The sequence below is a fragment of the Carcharodon carcharias genome, chromosome 14 (assembly GCF_017639515.1).
Source record: "Carcharodon carcharias isolate sCarCar2 chromosome 14, sCarCar2.pri, whole genome shotgun sequence".
In the NCBI taxonomy this organism is placed as follows: domain Eukaryota; kingdom Metazoa; phylum Chordata; class Chondrichthyes; order Lamniformes; family Lamnidae; genus Carcharodon; species Carcharodon carcharias.
In genome coordinates this window covers 111,520,540-111,539,222 of record NC_054480.1, presented here as the reverse complement: position 1 = coordinate 111,539,222, position 18,683 = coordinate 111,520,540, and the positions used below count along the sequence as shown (strand labels likewise).

At 46.6% G+C, this 18,683-nt stretch overlaps 1 protein-coding gene across 4 annotated transcripts in view; it reads left to right on the top strand.

Moving 5' to 3' along the window:
- sema6bb (sema domain, transmembrane domain (TM), and cytoplasmic domain, (semaphorin) 6Bb) overlaps positions 1 to 18,683 on the top strand; it is a 590,981-nt gene that overhangs the window by 332,900 nt on the left and 239,398 nt on the right. For all 4 annotated transcript variants that reach the window (XM_041204971.1, XM_041204968.1, XM_041204969.1 and 1 more), the window contains one exon: positions 1,974 to 2,034. In XM_041204971.1, coding sequence (XP_041060905.1) covers positions 1,974 to 2,034 — 61 coding nt within the window. The remainder of the gene's footprint in view (positions 1 to 1,973; positions 2,035 to 18,683) is intronic.

The following is an 18,683-nucleotide window of genomic DNA, read 5'->3' as shown; positions in this document are numbered from 1 at the left end:
GTTACAAACCCAGTACCATAACCACTTGGCTATTTAGGCCCAGCAAAGAACCCATTTCCATCTGTTTCAGATGAAGTTACATTGTTTCATAGTTTGCCATTGTGAGATTTGAACTCTCGATCTTGGGCTTACAAACCCAGTACCATAACCACTTGGCTATTTAGGCCAAGATTAGCAGGAACTTTCTTAATCATCTAATTATGATCAATCTGGCCAGGGAGTTTTTGATGGGACATTGCAGAGGGTACTTTACTCAGCATCTAACAGTTATATTTGACTTGGAAGAGTTGGACAGGGTAAGGGTGCTTCATGCTGTTTGGTGATGCGAGCTACCTCTTACTAAGAAGTGGTTTGATACTTTTGAAGTTCAATTTACATAGGAACCTTACATAACCTAGGTGAAATTTGAACCCAGGTTCCAGAGATGAAAAACCAATTTCTAAACCCCAACCAGCCCAAAACTAAAATAGTAGCTCCAAATTAAGTTACCTGAATGCTCAGAACTGGATTCATACTAATCAAATTGAATGATGAGATTATGTTTTGTCTTCAACCTTTGGAATAGTAATGTTTTTGAACTTTTCAGAGGCATGAATCTCATATCAGATCTTTTATGTGAGGATTATACTTTTAAAATAGAGCCAAAAACAAGGATTTTAACCACCTCAAGACGGGAAAGTGTGGGGTCTGGTGGGGGTTCGGGGGTGGTGGGTCAGGGAATAAGTCAGTAAATCAACCCCAACCCACTGCAATCACACCCGTTTTTGCTTTGGGAAAATCTGAGTAAGCTGCCCTGAGCATGCAGGTCCATAATTATATGTTAATTAGGCTCCATTTCTGCATTTTGACATCCACTTAAATTTAATGCTGGCAAGGCAGGTTTCCCAAGGCTCAGTGAATCCGGAGTTGCTGGATCCAATAGGTAAGTGCTTGAGAGCACTGCTTATGGGCTGGGAGGAGCGCGAGTACTTCCACCACCACCCACCCACTCTCAACCCTGACCCACTCCTCACCCTGCCAAAGCAAATCTTCTGTCTTGAGGGGCTGAACATGCAATGTCTCCTAGTCTCCCCTCTTTCCTGATTGCCAGTCCAACATCACCCCCTCCCCACCTCCCCCGCTCCTCCCACAATTCCCAACCCACAACCACCCCCAACACAAATTTGTGATGTTTCCTGGTCACTTCTCCTGATTGCTGGTCTGATTTTCTTCCCACTTACTTGTGATCTTTGTCAATTTTCACCCCTTCACGATTGCAAGTGGACAAATACCCTTGCTCCCTCCCTGTAAATATTGGGGCCGCAGTCTCTCCCAGTGGCACAGTAAGGAGGTCCTTTACCCAGAGGGCTACTGAGCCTACCAGCCAAGGAAAAAACAGTTTCAACCCCAAATCTATGCTGAGTTAACTAATCTCAACTAAGCAGTGGTTGGAGACCTACCATGAGCTTCAACGCCATTGGAATTAGGGGCCATCAAAATCAACTTGGGTTCTTATTTCTGCTCACCTTCCAATATTTTTCGAAAAGTGTGAGGCTGAATAACAGGTGAGGACAAGGTGAGCCTGTCTTATGATACCCTCTTTATTCGAGGACCCCCACTACACTCACTGTTCACAGTCACATTTGAAGAAAAGCAGCAAAGTAAGAAGTCAAGGGCTTCCATTATTCATAGAACAGTGCCCCATCAAGAATTAGCACCTACAGGGCAGAAGTAGAGAAAATGTGTGGGAAGGCAGAGTGGAAAGGACAATTTCTAACTTCTCTCTCTACTCCTTGACCAAAATCCATCAACTGCTCTACTATCCTGAAGGAAATGTTAGCTGTCAAATGAGGACATGTTAACCATTACTTTGGGGTTATAGAGCTCTGCATATTAGAATGCTTCCAAAGTCTGTCTAATGCAGCATTAGTAATCAGATGTAAATATTGTATTAGTTCTTCCACAAGCTAATGAAGCTCTTGTTTCATTCACAGAGATCACCTATACAGTGTGGATTTAGATGCACCAGCTGCCGATGAGATGCTTTATAATAAGGTAAGTACAGAACCAACATAATCAACAGCCTTCTGATGATGGATAAAATATAAGCCCCAAAAAGCACAAAAATGTTTGCCAGTTTTGGCAATGGAGTAATAATATGATGATAATCTCACGGAATGGTTCTTTTCTTCATCCCATCATCTATTGTGGTCATTAACTAAGTGTTGAAATGGTTATTGTGGCATGAATTAAAATCCTTCTCTTTGGTGCTATTAGGTTACAGATAGCATTGTTTCCACACATCTCCACTTTCTGCAGTTTTCATCCCTTGCCACCAAGGACTCTGAAGAGAATACCACGACCACAAAACTTCCATGACTATCTTCTTCCATGTTTAGTTAACCAATGGTGTAATTTTAGTGGGATCGATAGAGTTTTTGCTCAGAATTATCATTAGATGCTGACTCATGCTGGAATATGATTCCATATCTTTCACAGATGACAAATTTAATAGAATCTTACAGCACCAATTTGGCTCATTGTGCCAGAGCCAGCAATTTAAAAGAGCTATCAGATTAGTCCCATTCCTCCGCTATTTCCCCATACTGCTGCAATTTTTTTCATTTTCTAATTCCCTTTGAAAGGTACTATTGAATCTGGTCCTGCCGCCCTTTCAGACGGTGCATTCCACAGCATGAGGACTTCCTGCGTAAAGAAAATTCTCATCTTCCCCCGTGTTGTTTTGTTTTTTGCTAATTATCTTAAATCTGTGTCATTTGCTTCTGCTGGCGGAAATAGTTTTTTCCTGTCTCCTCTATCAAAATCTTTCATAATTTTGAACACCTCTGTTGAGTCTCCCTGTAACCTTCTCTGCTCTACTGACCTCAGTTTCTTTAGTCTTCCCATGTAGCTGGTACTATTCTAGCACATCTCCTCTGCATCCTCTCCATGGCCCTCACATTAAAGTGCGGTGCCCAGAATTGCTTGGCTTCTTTGCTTTGGTACTCTAGGGCGGAATTTTCTGAGCCCACTGGCGTCGGCCGTGATAGATAGCGTGCGCAAAAATATGGCGTGACCTGCTTCATGACAATGTGAAGGCAGGTTGTGATTGTCCGCTCAGCCCGCCAACGGCAGGCCACGATTCCCGCCTCGGTCGGCGGGGAGCTAACTGTAATATATTAGCATATAATTAAAAGTCCATCCCGCCAGGCTCTCGGAATCCGCCGTATCATCCGTCCACATCGGTGGGAAAGCACGCCGACATGTTTCACAACAGCACACAGGCGACATGCACTTGGCAGCCTTCACTTTGGGGGAACTGAGGTGAGTGAGCAGGAGCATTCTTTACCCGTTGTTTCGCCCGTTGTTTACAGGCCTCAGGGGCATCGGTAGGGGGGGGTGGGGGTGGTTGGTTGGAGGGGGATGGCTGGCTCCGGAGGCGATTGCTGAGGACGGGGTGGGGGGGTGGTTTGGGGTCAAGTGCTGCCCTGGCACTGGTGGTCGTGGTGGGGAGCAGGGTAAGTGAGGGGAGTGGTTACGCATTAGGGACCCCTGTATAAACTGACCATGCCTCTGCAACTAAGACAGATCAGGCGCAGCCACAGTGATATGATTGGGGTCAGGCTCCTAGCCTGTCCACTCATGCAAGCAAGTCGGAGGCACCAAAGGGTCACCAAGCACTCCATACGTTACCCTCTCCCCCCCCCCCGCCACACACCTCCGGCACAGACTTCAAGTCCTCCACCTCCACCACTTTAATGGACCACGGAGCAGTTGGACTGCACACATTGTACAATCTCCTCGCCAATGCTGGCCTTGTAGCAATCACTGCTGGAGGCACTCACAGCCCCTTTCAATCTCAGCAAATTGGTTTGGATCAGTGTCCTCCATGTCACAGGCTGACAGGGCAGCCATGCAGCGCACTGATCTCTGGCCATCCGAGGGGTGACCAGCACTCTCCGGGAAGCATTAAGGGGCAGTCACACAGGGCCAGGAAAGTTGCTAAGTACAGTCATGATAACCATGTCTCTCTCCCTTTCATGCTGCAGGAGGACCACATCAGGATCATGGATGCTGGTGACCTAGCTGTATGCCTGATAGCCTACAGAGACCGTAGAAGACGGAGGAGAGAATGACTGAGGCTCCCGGCTGCGCAAAGGCAGGAGCAGCAACCTCATGAAGAAGGGGCAGCAGGGGCTCACGCATACTCTGCCCAGGAGCGACAGCGAGCCGTAGCTGGCCGGTGCCAGGCGACACCCAGGATCTATAGACGCCACCTGCCATTCCTGTAGATGACTGAGAACCAGTGTCACCGATGACTGTCCATGTCTAGGGACCTGGTCGCTCACATCCGTCACTTACTGCAGGAATTGGTGCCACGGGGACATGGAGGGTATCCACTGCCAGTGATGTGAAAGTGACCATGGCACTCAATTTCTATGCCAGTTGCTCCTTTCAGGGCTCTACAGGTGACCTCTGTGGGATTTCACAATCCGCCATCCACAAATGCATCCATGAGGTCACGGACGCCAGCTTCTCCTTGGCACACAACTTTGTGCATTTTGCCAGGGACCGGGACAGCCAGGATGCAAGGGCCATTGTTTTCGCCCTGATCTCACATCATTGAACATGTGCACCCACAAGAAATGCATCCTGCAGGTATGCATACAGTTTCCAGGGATTGTGCACAACGCCTACATCCTGAGTCGCTCGCAGATCCCTGCAGTCTTCCAGGGTCCACAGAGGCTGCAGGGGACAAGAGCTACCCGCAGAGGCCGTGACTGATGACACCCGTGTGGCAGCCTCAGACTGCAGGAGAGCGACGTTATAATGAGGCTCATGCAGCAGCTCGCAGCTTAGTGGAGCTGACCATCAGGATGCTGAAGATGTGGTTCCGGTGCCTGAACCAGTCTGGTGGAGCCCTGCAATACAGTTTGCAGAGGGTATCACGCTTCGTCGTCGTCTGCTGCACCCTTTACAATCTGGTGCTGCAACAGGATGAGGAGCTGGCTGAAGAGGAGATGGAGGAGCTGCACATTTCCTCCAATGAGGAGGACATCGATGGGGATGAGGGTGATGGATCCTCGGTGGTAACGACGATGTGGATGAGGCTCTCGCACCAGCTACACGAGGCAGGTGCACTTGGAAGGCCCTCATAGCTGCCAGATTTTTGGAGGATGATGATGACATGCAGAGAGGTGTCCCCTGTAGATCCTCAAATTGCAGTTATGAACGTTTGGCTCCAGTCTGGTTTATCACAGCACCAATACCCTCTGAGACAATGCTCCTGTCATGGAGATGCAGTGGTGGCCTTAATGGTCACTCGATCGCAGAAGGATGATGACAACATGTAGTGAGGACTTTCCATAGATCTTCACATGGTCTCTGAGAATGCCAGACTCCTGTCTGGCCGAGGGCAACTCGCTTGCACTCCATGATCCGGGCCATCTCAGAGATGCAGCCATGAAACTTTAGATGCATCTGATGCTGCACCCACCATCAGCACCTCAGCCCTTCAGGAGCTGATGCACAGCATCACTGGTCGCAGATGCTGGTGTGATGGGGGCCAGCCCCACCTTAAATTTTCTGAGAGCACACAGAGAGTATGAGAGAACTCTATGGCGCCTGCCCACTACATTCTGGTAGCAATGATCAGCACTGCTAAGGTGCAGGCATCAGTAATGTTTCCAGAGAGTGTGAGGCCGGACCATCACTGTGGCCTAAAGGCCGCACAGAGCACAGGGAAGAGGCTCTGGACTGAGACACCTGCCTTTTATCTTGTGCAGAAAGGTTTCACATCTGAGTGACAAGAGCACTGCTCATCAGAACAAGGAGCCACAGGGTGACATTCTTGGGAGTTTATTGACAATAGTGATTATGTCCAAATGATTAACAACCATGGCTAGGCTGTGCAACTACTTTTACCTAACTTTCCTAACCCTGCGGCTATGTCTTGGTATTCCCCGGACATCCACAGTGGAGGTGGAGGCAGACAGATGACTGTGACGCCATGTCTGTGATGACTTTGGTCGGTGTCATTTGGAGGGCCGATACTTGGAGAACCCTGGCCTGCTTTCGAGGTCCTGCTGTGTGGCAGTGGCACACTCCTCCGGCTGTGAAGCTGGATCTGCGGAGATCACAGGAAGAAGGGTGTCAGATGGACGGGTCACTCCCTGAGTCACCTGGGTGGATGGTCCGAGAGTGTGCACCTGCTGATCCTCCTCCCTATGGGTACCCAAGGGCCCCTGGCTGACTTCGTGAGTAGAAGGGGTAGCTGGAGTGTGATCGAGCTGCCCAGCACCCCTCTCACGTACAGACAGTTGGAGGCCAATTATGGCATCAGCAATGGAGTTAAGCCTGCGCAGTAGTACAGGAGTGACGTCCTGGACCAAGGTCTCCATGGCAGCCGCCATCCTGACAGTGTTGACCTCAATGCTGGCACTATCACCTCAGCCTGAAGATGGACGGACTCTTCCATTGTGCCTTGCAATCTGAGGAGTGCAGGGGCCATCCCTTCCTGTCATTCCCTACCTTACCTTTGCAGCTCCAGCAACTGTGACATGACCGAGTCCAGAGGCTCATCATCTGACTTGGGCTCAACAATGTTCTGGCCTCCAGCCATCTTCTCAGTGCCAGTGACCTGGAAAGTCCCTGCCTCTGCCCGCTGTGGATCAGAAAGTGTAATGTGTTCACCAGATTGTGATCCCGAGGCTACTCTAAAGCTAGGTCCCACCAAGGTGTGTGTCTCTGCACTGGTGGAGGGTGTGGTTGAGCGCTGTGACGGGACTTCAGGGAGGGTGCCTTCAGATTCCTCTTCAGAGGTTTCTTTGGAAGTTGATTGGATTCTGTCGGATGTTTGACAGATGTGCCCGCAAAAGTAAGGGAAGATAATTAGTGCATGGCAATGGCCTCTGAAACAGGATACATTACTCACAGCATGGTCATCTGATAGAGGTTGCGCTGCTGGATCCTCACTTGGTAGAGCAGTGCTGACCTCATTGACCAGTCCCGGTCATCACCGGCCAGCTGGATGGCTTTGTTTTCAAATTCTGTCGGAACTTTGATATCCAGCATCCCTCCACTTGTCTGTGACCTTTCCCTCCTGTCATGAACCTATTTGTCCTGCATGGGTAGAGATGGGGACAGTGTATCAGGATGCCTGCCGGGCTAGATGATAGATATGCCTGGCATGTGTGGATGGTGAGTGGTGCTATGGACAATGACGGTGTGTCTGAAGGAGTCCCTTGTATTGGCAGTGAGTGAAAGCCCTGTGGATGTGTGATCGGTTTGTGAGAGTTGGGAGTGATGAAAAGAGTGACTTACCCTGGCGGAACGGAGAAGATCATTCATTCTTTTGCGGCACTCGGTGGCTGTCCTCCTCCACAGGGCATTCACGCTGACCACCACTGCTAACGCCTCCCAAGCCGGGTTGATGACATTGCTATCCATCCTGTGGCCAGAGCGGGAGTAGAGCAAATCCCATCGGGCCTCCACAGCATCCAACTGGCGCTCAAGGAACCCATAGTTGAAGAAGGGGGCTGCAGTCTTTTTGCCTTTGTTGGCCATGTCTCTAGGACAGTAGTGGTGAGCTGGTGGTGATGAGCGTTTTGCTGGTGGCTGTCTTTTAAAGATGGCAGCTGATGTGATGGAACAGTGGGGTGATGGCAAGCAAGTGAATGAGAGCCCGCCCACCATGAAAATGGCGTGTTTCTAGAGAGTGCATAAATAATGAGGCGGGCTCGGGAAAATATGGTGTGAAAACCTGCCATTTTGGTTGGCAGGTAGGACTCCATTTTACCCACCCACTACTGCGCTTAGTGCAATTCTGGGAAAATTCTGCCCTATATCTCTATTCATAAAGCCCAAGATCCTGTATGTTTATCAACTTGTCCAACCAGCTTCAAAGCTGTGTCTATGGATACCAAAAGAAAAGTCTCTCTTTTCCTGTACCCCTTTTAAAATTGTACCGTTTAGTTTATATCATTCTCATTATTCCTTCCAAAATGCATTGCATTTCATTACATTAAACTTCATCGGCCGTGTGTCTTCCCTTTTCAGCAGTCTGTCTGGTTACCTCATCTGATCTTATATATCCTCTTAACTATTTACTACTTTCTAAGTATTACATCATGTGCAGACTTTGACATTTTGCTGTTTATACCCAAGTTCAGGTCATTAATATACATAAAAAAGAACAGTGATCAACCCTAGGGGTCAATACTGTGTACATCCTGCCAGTGTGAAAAACAACTATTTACCACTACCCTCCACTTCTTGTCTCTTAGCCAATTTTGTATCCATGCTGCCACTGCCCCGTTTATAAACTATGGGTTTTGATTTTGCCAACAAGTCTATTATGTGGCATTTTATGCCTTTTGAAAGTCCATATACACAATATCAATGGCACTACTTTCATCAACCCTCCCCATTATTTCATTGAAAAGCTTGATCAGGTTTGTCATGTGTGGGTCCAGATGGCAAGCTTCAGCAGGCTGAGCAAGCAGTGAATGAAACCTATGCTTCTAGCATCATCTAGGTTCCTAAGCAGAATGATTTTGGGTGGGCCTGACCCCATAGCACAAAATCACCTAATTCATTGATATTTCTGCTCAGAGAGATGAGGCATGACTGATATGGGAAATGAAAAATGCAACATTTACTAATATAGAAAGGGGTGAAACACATTGGAACAGAGGGGATAAAAGCAAAAAACTGGCGATGCTGGAAATCCAAAACAAAAACAAAAATACCTGGAAAAACTCAGCAGGTCTGGCAGCATCTGCAGAGAGGAGCACAGTTAACATTTTGAGTCCGAATGACTTGGGTTCTGTTGAAGGGTCATTCAGACTCGAAATGTTAACTGCGTTCCTCTTCACAGATGCTGCCAGACCTGCTGAGTTTTTCCAGGTATATTTGTTTTTGGAAAAGAGGGGAAATTTAATCTGAAGTTATCAGCACTCTGTCACCTGTGGGTCCTTAATGCTAATACTTGGTGATGTAGTAGAAAGTTTGAATTTCCTCAAAAGCATCATCACCCTCATTTACAAGCAGAAGGGGGAAAGGGAGGAAATCAAAAATTGGCTGCCCATTTCACTGTGGAATGTGAATTACAAAATTCTGTCCAAGATCATTGCCAACCTGGTCAAGCCTACACCATGGTTGGTGATCCATCGTGACCAGACCTGCACTGTACCCTGCAGGAATATCTCTGATAGCCTTGTGCTACTCAGGGATACAATTGCACACTTGCAGGACAAGGGGTGAACACCTGCCTCATCAGACTGGACCAGGAGAAGGTCTTTGACAGAATATTGCACATCCACATGATGGATGTGCTTTCCAAAAAGGGGGTTGGGGAGGGAATCTGCAATTGGATCCAATTGCTGTACACAAACTTTGGTAGTTCAGTTTCATTCAATGGGTGGGAGTCAGAAAGCTTTCCGATCAAATCTGGAGTCAGGCAGGGATGCCTTCTCTCTGTTTTATTCGTGTGTTGTATCAAACCTTTTGCCGACTCCATCAGGAAGGATGTCGGCATAAGTGGGGTGACAGTCCCAGGTAGCAGAAGCGCACAGGTCAAAGCCTTTCAGTACTTGGACAATGTCGCCATCTTCTGCTCAGATCTGCTGTCAGTGCACAAGCTGATGAGCATCTGCAACCAGTTTGACTTGGCCTCGGGAGCCAAGGTAAGTCGCGGCAAAAGCGAGGTCATGTTCTTTGTGAGCTGGGCTGACACATCCTCCACCATCTGTTCAGACGACCTGAAAATACTGGGGATATGGTTCAGGAGGCTAGGGCCTGCACCAAAAACTGGGAGAAGTGTATAGCCAAGGTGTGGCAAGGATTGGACAAGTGGGAGTGACGCCCCCTCTCCATTGCAGGTCCCTGGCCATCAGGTGTAAGCCGCTCTCAGCGTTGCTGTATGTGGTGCGCGTTTGGCCCATACCCACTTCCTGCACTGTGGTAGTCAACTTGCACTTTACCTAGAAATCAAAGATCGGTCATGTCTGCAGGAACACCATGTACAAATTTCTAGATAGAGCAGGGGCGCGCAGAAAACCTACCTAACATCACCCTCATCAGCATCGTGTACCGCTGCATCTAGTCGTGCATAGAACTGCTGCACACAAACACCAAGGCCAGAATTTTCTGATCCTTCCCACTGGCAGGATCTTCCAGTTCTGCCAAAGTCAATGGGCTTTTCAATGGCTCACCACATCTGCCCTGGTGGGACCTACCACACTGGGGCTGGAAAATCCTGATTCAGGTGTCACAATGTGCTGATATTCGACCTGTCCCTGGTGTTGTGAAGGATGGGTCTGGCCATGTTGCTGCGGAATGCCCCAAGCAGTTGAACTGTGCCATACCACCTCTCCCTCGTAGAAAAGCTTGTGCAGAGAAACACCATTGACCACAAGTCCATCGGACACTGGTCCACATGTAACGTCTTTGATGCCCTGCAGGAAAAGGAAATGGTTGGAGCCTGTTGGATGGTTCCTTGAGTAGACTGTCAAAGTCATTTGGCAGAACGCCACATCATCAGAACTTTCAAACAAGCATCAAGATGTAGTTTGGCTGGTGGTGAGAAGGGCATTCCACCCTTCATGCACACCCAAAGCCTCAACACCATTGCTGCCCTCAAAGTGGCTGCAGTGAGGAAGAAACCATTGCCCACTCCTTCTGGAATGTGCCTTTGCAAAGAAGATCTGGAAGGAGATACAGTGGTTTTTGTCGAGGTTCATCATGTGCAGTTCCATGGCAGAGGGCTCTGTGCTCTATGGGCTGTCCCCAGGAACACACATTAAGACAAACATCAACTGTGGAATTGTTCATGACCAAATGTTGCAGACTAACACACTTTAAGGTCCAAGATTACGTGCTGAGGGATGCACTAAAGCTTGGGGTAGCTGGTACAAAGGTACAATGGAGACTGGCCACCAACTAAAGCCTTTCAGCCAAGGTACATGCAGGGGCAGGAAATTGATTAAAACTCCTTGGACTATATGTTTGACATGTAACGAATCTTGTAAATATTAACTGTAATTGTAAATGTGGTAAATACAGTGGTGGAAGAAACCGGTTTTCACCTTATGCAATGTCAACTTTGAACGGTAATGTAAAGTACTTTTATACTGCAATGAATAAAATATATTCCTGGGAAAAATATTCCTCATCTTGATGAGCTCAGAAATCAAGGAGAGAAACTGTAAGGATGTTGCTACTAAGGATCGAAGTGGGATGTGCACAATTGCACCAAATAAGAGGTTTCTTTGCAGAAATACATGACTTTCTTTTCCTCTCCCTCACCCAAAGGAACTGGGATCAATAGTAGCCCCTGACACTGCTCTCCTAAGATCAACCAATTCTACACAAAACAGGAATTAAATCCAGGTATTTTTAGATTGTGTAGTTAAGCTCTACACTCTGCAGTGCACTTATCACCTGAGCCATCCTGTTAACAATTTATCACAAATGAACATTGAGTCAATAAGCTCATTCCAAATGCAATTGAAATTGTAATTGGCACACCCTGGTGAAAATCAGGTTGTGTGATTTGCATACTATCCTCATTAAGGAAAGCCCAACAGCACTGATTTAAATAAAGTCAGAATCAATCCTGGGTACTGAAAAAACATCTCCGTTAAACACATTCCCATCCGCTGGTGTCAGCTGTCAAAATAACAAAAATTTGAAGTAATAATATTGTAGATGAATGAAACCCCGGGGAGGTATGTATGAAGAGTTGCTTGTTCTTCCAATCTGGCTCTTGCTGAGTAAATGGAATATCTCTGCTTGGCTTGGCAGTTCCCTGATTTGCTTTGTACTTTTATTTCTCACACCCACAGCATGGAATACACAGTGAAAGGACAAAAATTGTTTCAATGCATCAATTTTTCACATATCTCTGTCAGCTGCATCTCTGACTGTGGACAGATAAAAGCACCATGGAGCTTGTGAAATGGACATTGTGACCTTTGACAGCTGTATAGTTTGATGTCCATTGCGTATAATAAGAAATAGACTTCATGCGTGAGGAAGAATTTTTATAGTGCTTCTGACTGTACACGTGCAGCAAAGAGCCGGCATGGATGTAGTGAGATGAATAGCCTTCTTCTGTGCTGTAGGCATCTATATTTCTAATAACTATTCCACAATTATATAATAGCAAAGGATAAACACAAATAGCTGGCACGTTTATATCATAGTATCAGGCATTTTTTAGCATTTCGAGTCCATTTCAACTGGGCCCAGCCATTTGAATTCAAAGAGCAAAATACTAGCGATACTAGAAGTTTGGGTTTAAACTGGTTTGTTGAAGGAAGGAAACACTGAGGGAGGTAAATAGTTCTATAGTCTTGAGGTCCTGGGAACTAATGAATTAGAAGGGATGACGTGATGAATCTTAATTTTAGTAATGTGAGAATGCAGAGAAGAGGATATATTATGGGAACTTAGAAAGGACACGTGGGGGGATTCAAAGACCATAAAGCATAAATAACATGAAGAACAAAAAGGTTTCAGTAGAAGAAGATAAAGGCTAGAGATTAAACCTATAGCAAGAAACCCTTTTTTTAATATATATCCTGTCTATAAGTGCAAAGAAGTTCTGAGAAGAGCCATGTTAAATTGGGAAGCAATAGGCTTTATTGGTGTCCAGTTCACCTAAATCAACCACATCAAAATCTTCTCAAACTTTTTTTATGTAATTCTTTTTAAAACAGTATTGGCTTGTTTTGTTAATTATTGCCTTGTCAGTATTGCAAGACTGTTTGAAGCCTGAACCAATTATGTTTATAATTGCATCAATGAAGCTGAATATAAAATGGACTAAAAGGGGTTGGACCAACATACACGGTATCAGTTTCAGATATTTGACAAATGCAACTTATCTGTAATACATTTTCTCTCAAGGAATAAACCACCTACCTCCAGCTGGATATATTTTCTCTGTTGGGTTATGGGTTATGAGGACCAGCCCTCATCAACCACAATGCACCTTGACTGCTGTTCGGTTAAGTGTAGCTGCCTTCTTCATTCACATCTACTCAATATAATATAAAAAAGCATGGAGCTAGAAAGGGCAATTCATCACAGCAGGACCAGTTTACTCTGACTACACACTAACCTGTCATGGATCATATCCATTAAATATCCAGGTGACAAGTTCTATACAAATGCTTACTGATCCCCAAAGGTTATAAACAAAATTCCACCACACTCATTTGTCTTCCCATCTCTGTCTAATGACTTCAAAGTATCACCCCACCAAACCCAACACTTCCCATTGCAAATAAATTTCTCTACTCAATGCATCTAGAACTTTCAAAGCTTCCCTCTATTTTGACAACCCCTTACCTCCAAGAACTGCACACCCCCACCAGCACCATCCGCCCCCCCACACCTGCATATAAATGACTGACCTTGACAGTCTATCGACATTTATCTTTGTTATGTGACCAAAACAACTTTAGTCCCTACTTCCAAATCCTGTTCTGGGTGCACTCTGCTGTTTCAAGGCTATGCTGACTGCTCTGTTTCCCAATCTCATCCCTCAGTGATGCAGCAAAAATTCTCCTTAGAGCACTTCTTTTCATTTCCTTTGTGAGTGTGTTTGTTTTGCACAGCACAAAGATGTCAATTGTCAAAGAAATATTGGCCTGAATTTCAATGCAGCCGGAGGGAGGTCTCGATCTGTGTGAATATGTTTGCAGAGGCCCGAAATGAGAAGTCCCGCCCCAAAGCCAGCCTCTGCCATGGATGGGGGAGCAATAGGGGTGGGTTAAAAATCGCATATCTGTGGTTCTTGGAGGCAGTTGTCTATATAAATCAGCAGCTCCCTCCACTTTTGTGTGATTTTGATGATGTTGGAGTCTGAAACCTGAAGTGTGCAGAATAGACTTGGTAGGAGCAGGTCTGAACCTTGTGGATTCATTTGGAGAGGTAAGGTACCCCTTTGAATATGGTCCCAGGACATCTTTGGGAGAGGTAAGGCACTCTTTGGGGTAGAGCAGGTGCCTTTTGGGATTGTTAAAAGCAGACATGATTGTGCATAAAAAGTGCAGACACTCATTGGAACTGTCAAGCTGTCAATGAACTGTCAAAGTGGTCAAAGAACTGTCAAAACTCATTGGAGCCATCAAAGTTCATTGGAACTGTCAAGGCTATCAAGGGATTTAACTCTGCTGGGCTTTAGATTTTAAAAAATGTTTGGAGTTTTTAAACAAACAGTGACTGCTATTTCACTCTGTTGACATAAGCCAGAGGGTTATCAATGTAGGATTTGTGCTGTATGTCTGACTTTACAACCTACCATTATCTCAGTGGGAAGACTGTTAAGTGGGCTATTTGATAGACAGCTCCAAATGGTTTTAGAATGTAAATATTTGGTTTCATAAGAGATCAAGTACTTAAGTGAAATATTTGTTTTCATAAGAGATTAGTCGAAGGAATTTAAATGTATTGATTGCTTTTTAATCAATGTGTGTTTTTTTAAACTAGTAACATCATCAGTAGATTAACAACTTTATTTATCTTTTCCCACCTATTTGCATTATTTTTAAATCTAAACCTATTATGCCGTTAGTCTTATTTCACTCCACCCCCACTAGAGCTGTACCTTGTGTGTCCTGCCATCCATTCTTAATTAGCACATTCTTTTAGATAATATCACCACTTTCAACACCTCTTTGTTCTTTTGTCTGTGACATCTTTTGATTATCTGCTCCTATCACTGCTTGCTTGTCCCTACAACCACCCACACCCCCGACTTCTCTCCCCTCACCCCACCCCCCCGCCAACCCCCACCTTAAACCAGCTTATATTTCACCCCTCTCCTATTTTTACTCAGTTCTGTTGAAAGGTCATGAGGACTCAAAACGTCAACTTTGTTCTTCTCCGCCGATGCAGCCAGACCTGCTGAGTTTTTCCAGGTAATTCTGTTTTTGTTTTGGATTTCCAGCATCCTCAGTTTTTGTTTTTATCTCTGTGTTTAATTGACTACCACTTCTCTTCAAGAAATGCCTACCTTGAAGAAGTACTTCTCTCCGACAGGATTTCTGTATCTCTCTTTTGCCTTGTTCACCTTCATTGCTTTCCATTTCTCTCCTGGTGTTTGAAAAAGAGTTTACTAAAACCTGCTGTCACAGCCATTTTTCCTTTCTCAGTGACTGTCTCCGTCTCTGACTTACCCCACGTGGATTTCAACTGAAATTCCATCCCTCATGTTTCGAAGCCACCCAGGATTACAGGTGTCTCCAGGACATAAAACGTTTCTCGGACTGCTGTTCCCATCGCATTCTGAGATCCACACTCAGTCCCATGCGCCGCCATATGAACACACTCGACCTCTCCCTCCAGCAGCATCGCCGCACCCTTTTTCAAAGCTGCGCGTGCCCCCAGTTTCATTTTATTCTTGGGCTCATCTGACACCTCAACAGGAAACTTTTTCTCTTTCCCTCAAGTGCTAAGGAACGCAAGCTCCAACAACTCATCGACACCAACAACTATCTAGGACCCTCCACCCCTGCCTGTCCATCCCTCCCCACCCCATCTTCCAATCCCAGCCCCGGCTGTGAATTCACTATACCCCCTGACATTCCCCTCTCCGACCCTGAACGTTCAGTTCTCAGCAAAGGACTTAGTTTCATGTCCTTACACCCTCATCTCAATGAATTTCGGGCTCGGCATGATGCTGAACACTTCTTCCTCCGCCTTCATCTCCATGCTCACTTCTTTGGATAGGAGTCCTCTCCCCGTTCAATGGATCCTTTAACCCACCTCAAATATTCTCCCTCCACCTGGCCCCTCCCTCTGGATTCTTACCTTCTCTTGATCTTTTCATTGAGAACTGTCGGCGTGACATTAGTCGTCTCAATTTCTCTGCTCCTCTCACCCATTCTAATCTGTCTGTCTCTCTGAACTTACTGCACTCCGTTCTCTCAGGTCCAACACCAACATTGTCATCAAATCCGCTGACAAGGGTGGTGCTGTTGTTGTCTGGCGCACTGACCTCTACCTCGCGGAGGCTGAGCGTCAACTCGCAGACACTTGCTCCTACCTCTCCCTGGACCGTGACCCCACCACTGAACATCAAGCCATTGTTTCCAGGACTGTCACTGACCTCATCTCCTCTGGAGATCTTCCTCTCACAGCTTCCAACCTGATAGTCACCCAACCTCGGACGGCCCGCTTCTACCTCCTACCCAAAATCCACAAACAGAACTGTCCCAGTAGACCGATCGTGTCAACCTGTTCCTGCCCCACGGAACTCTTTTCTCGTTATCTTGACTCCTTTCTCTCTCCCCTTGCCAAGTCCCTTCCCACCTACATCCGTGATTCCTCCGACACCTTACGTCACATCAACAATTTCTAGTTCCCTGGCCCCAACCGCCTCCTCTTCACCATGGACGTCCAATCTCTCTACACCTCCATCCCCCACCAGGATGGTCTGAGGGCCCTTAGCTTCTTCCTCGAACAGAGGCCCAAACAATCCCCATCCACTACTACTCTCTTCCGTCTGGCTGAACTTGTTCTCACACTGAACAATTTCTCCTTTAACTCCTCTCACATCCTCCAAATAAAAGGTGTGGCTATGGGTACCCGCATGGGCCCCAGCTATGCCTGTCTCTTTATGGGGTATGTGGAACATTCCTTGTTCCAGTCCTACTCCGGCTCCCTCCCACAACTCTTTCCCCAGTACATCGATGATTACTTCGGTGGTGCTTCATGCTCTTGTCAGGACATGAAAAAATTTATTAATTTTGCTTCCAATCTCCACCCCTCCATCATTTTCACATGGTCCATCTCTGACACTTCCCTTCCCTTCCTTGACCTCTCTGTCTCAATTTCTGGTGATAGACTGTCCACCAATATCCATTACAAGCCTACCGACTCCCACAGCTACCTCGACTACAGCTCCTCACACCCCGCTTCCTATAAGGACACCATCCCATTCTCTCAGTTCCTTCGCCTCCGTCGCATCTGTTCTGATGATGCTACGGTCAAAAACAGTTCCTCTGACATGTCCTCCTTCTTCCTTAACCAAGGTTTTCCACCCACGGTCGTTGACAGGGCCCTCAACCATGTCCGGCCCATCTCCCGTGCATCCGCCCTCACGCCCTCTCCTCCCTCCCAGAAATATGATAGGGTCCCCCTTGTCCTCACTTATCACCTCACCAGCCTCTGCATTCAAAGGATCATCCTCTGCCATTTCCGCCAACTCCAGCATGATGCCACCACCAAACACATCTTCCTTTCACCCCCCAGAAGCATTCTGTAGGGATTGTTCCCTCCGGGATACCCTGGTCCACTCCTCCATCACCCCCTACTCCTCAACCCCTACCTATGGCATCTCCCCATGTATATGCAAAAGATGCAACACCTGCCCCTTCACTTCCTCTCTCCTCACCGTCCAAGGGCCCAAACACTCCTTTCAAGTGAAGCAGCATTTCACTTGCATTTCCCCTAACTTAGTCTACTGCATTCGTTGCTCCCAATGCGGTCTCCTCTACATTGGAGAGACCAAACGCAAACTGGGCGACCGCTTTTCAGAACACCTGCGGTCTGTCTGCAAGAATGACCCAAACCTCCCTGTCACTTGCCATTTTAACACTTCACCCTGCTCTCTTGCCTACATGTCTGTCCTTGGCTTGCTGCATTATTCCAGTGAAGCTCAATGCAAACTGGAGGAACAGCACCTCATCTTCCGACTAGGCACTTTACATCCTTCCGGACTGAATATTGAATTCAACAACTTTAGATCTTGAACTACCTCTTCCCTCCCCACCCCCTTTCCATTTCTTCCCCCTCCCTTTTGTTTTTTCCAATAATTTATACAGATTTTTCTTTTCCCACCTATTTCCATTATTTTTAAATCTATACCTTTTATGCCCTGTTAGTCTTATTTCACCCCACCCCCACTAGAGCTGTACCTTGCGTGTCCTGCCATCCATTCTTAATTTGCACATTCTTTTAGATGATATCACCACCTTCAACACCTCTTTTTTCTTTTGTCTGTGACATATTTTGATTATCTGCCCCTATCACTGCTTGATTGTCCCTACAACAACCGCACCACCCCCCACTTCTCTCCCCCCACCCCCCACCTTAAACCAGCTTATATTTCACCCCTCTCCTATTTTTACTCAGTTCAGTTGAAGGGTCATGAGGACTCGAAACGTCAACCTTGTTCTTCTCCGCCAATGCTGCCAGACCTGCTGAGTTTTTCCAGGTAATTCTGTTTTTGTTTTTTATTTTATATTAGTATGGCTCCAGGGGTTTTCCCATGGTAGATACTAGGTGAGTTGGCATAGAATGGGTAAGGGCAAAGGGTGGTGAGTGGGGGACATGGATTGGCATAAGTTACTATGGGTATATCTACACTACACAGACTGTAGCGGTGCAAGAAGGGGACTCACCACCACCTTCTCAAGAACAATTAGGGTTGGGCAATAAGTGATGCACACATCCCATGGGGGATGGTAGAGGGCATTCGGTTGGCATGGATGGGCCACAGGGAGCATGTGTGATGGGGTGTGAGGGGCGAGAGCTGTTTTTTTGGTTTATTCATGTTTAATAACTTCAACAAAGTGCTTTCTGCCCAGCCCACCTCCACACACGGCAGCCTCCACACTTGTTCCAGGGACGGTGGATCTGACTTCTAACTCAGGATGAAATCCAACCTCCCAATCCTCTTTTCCTAGGTT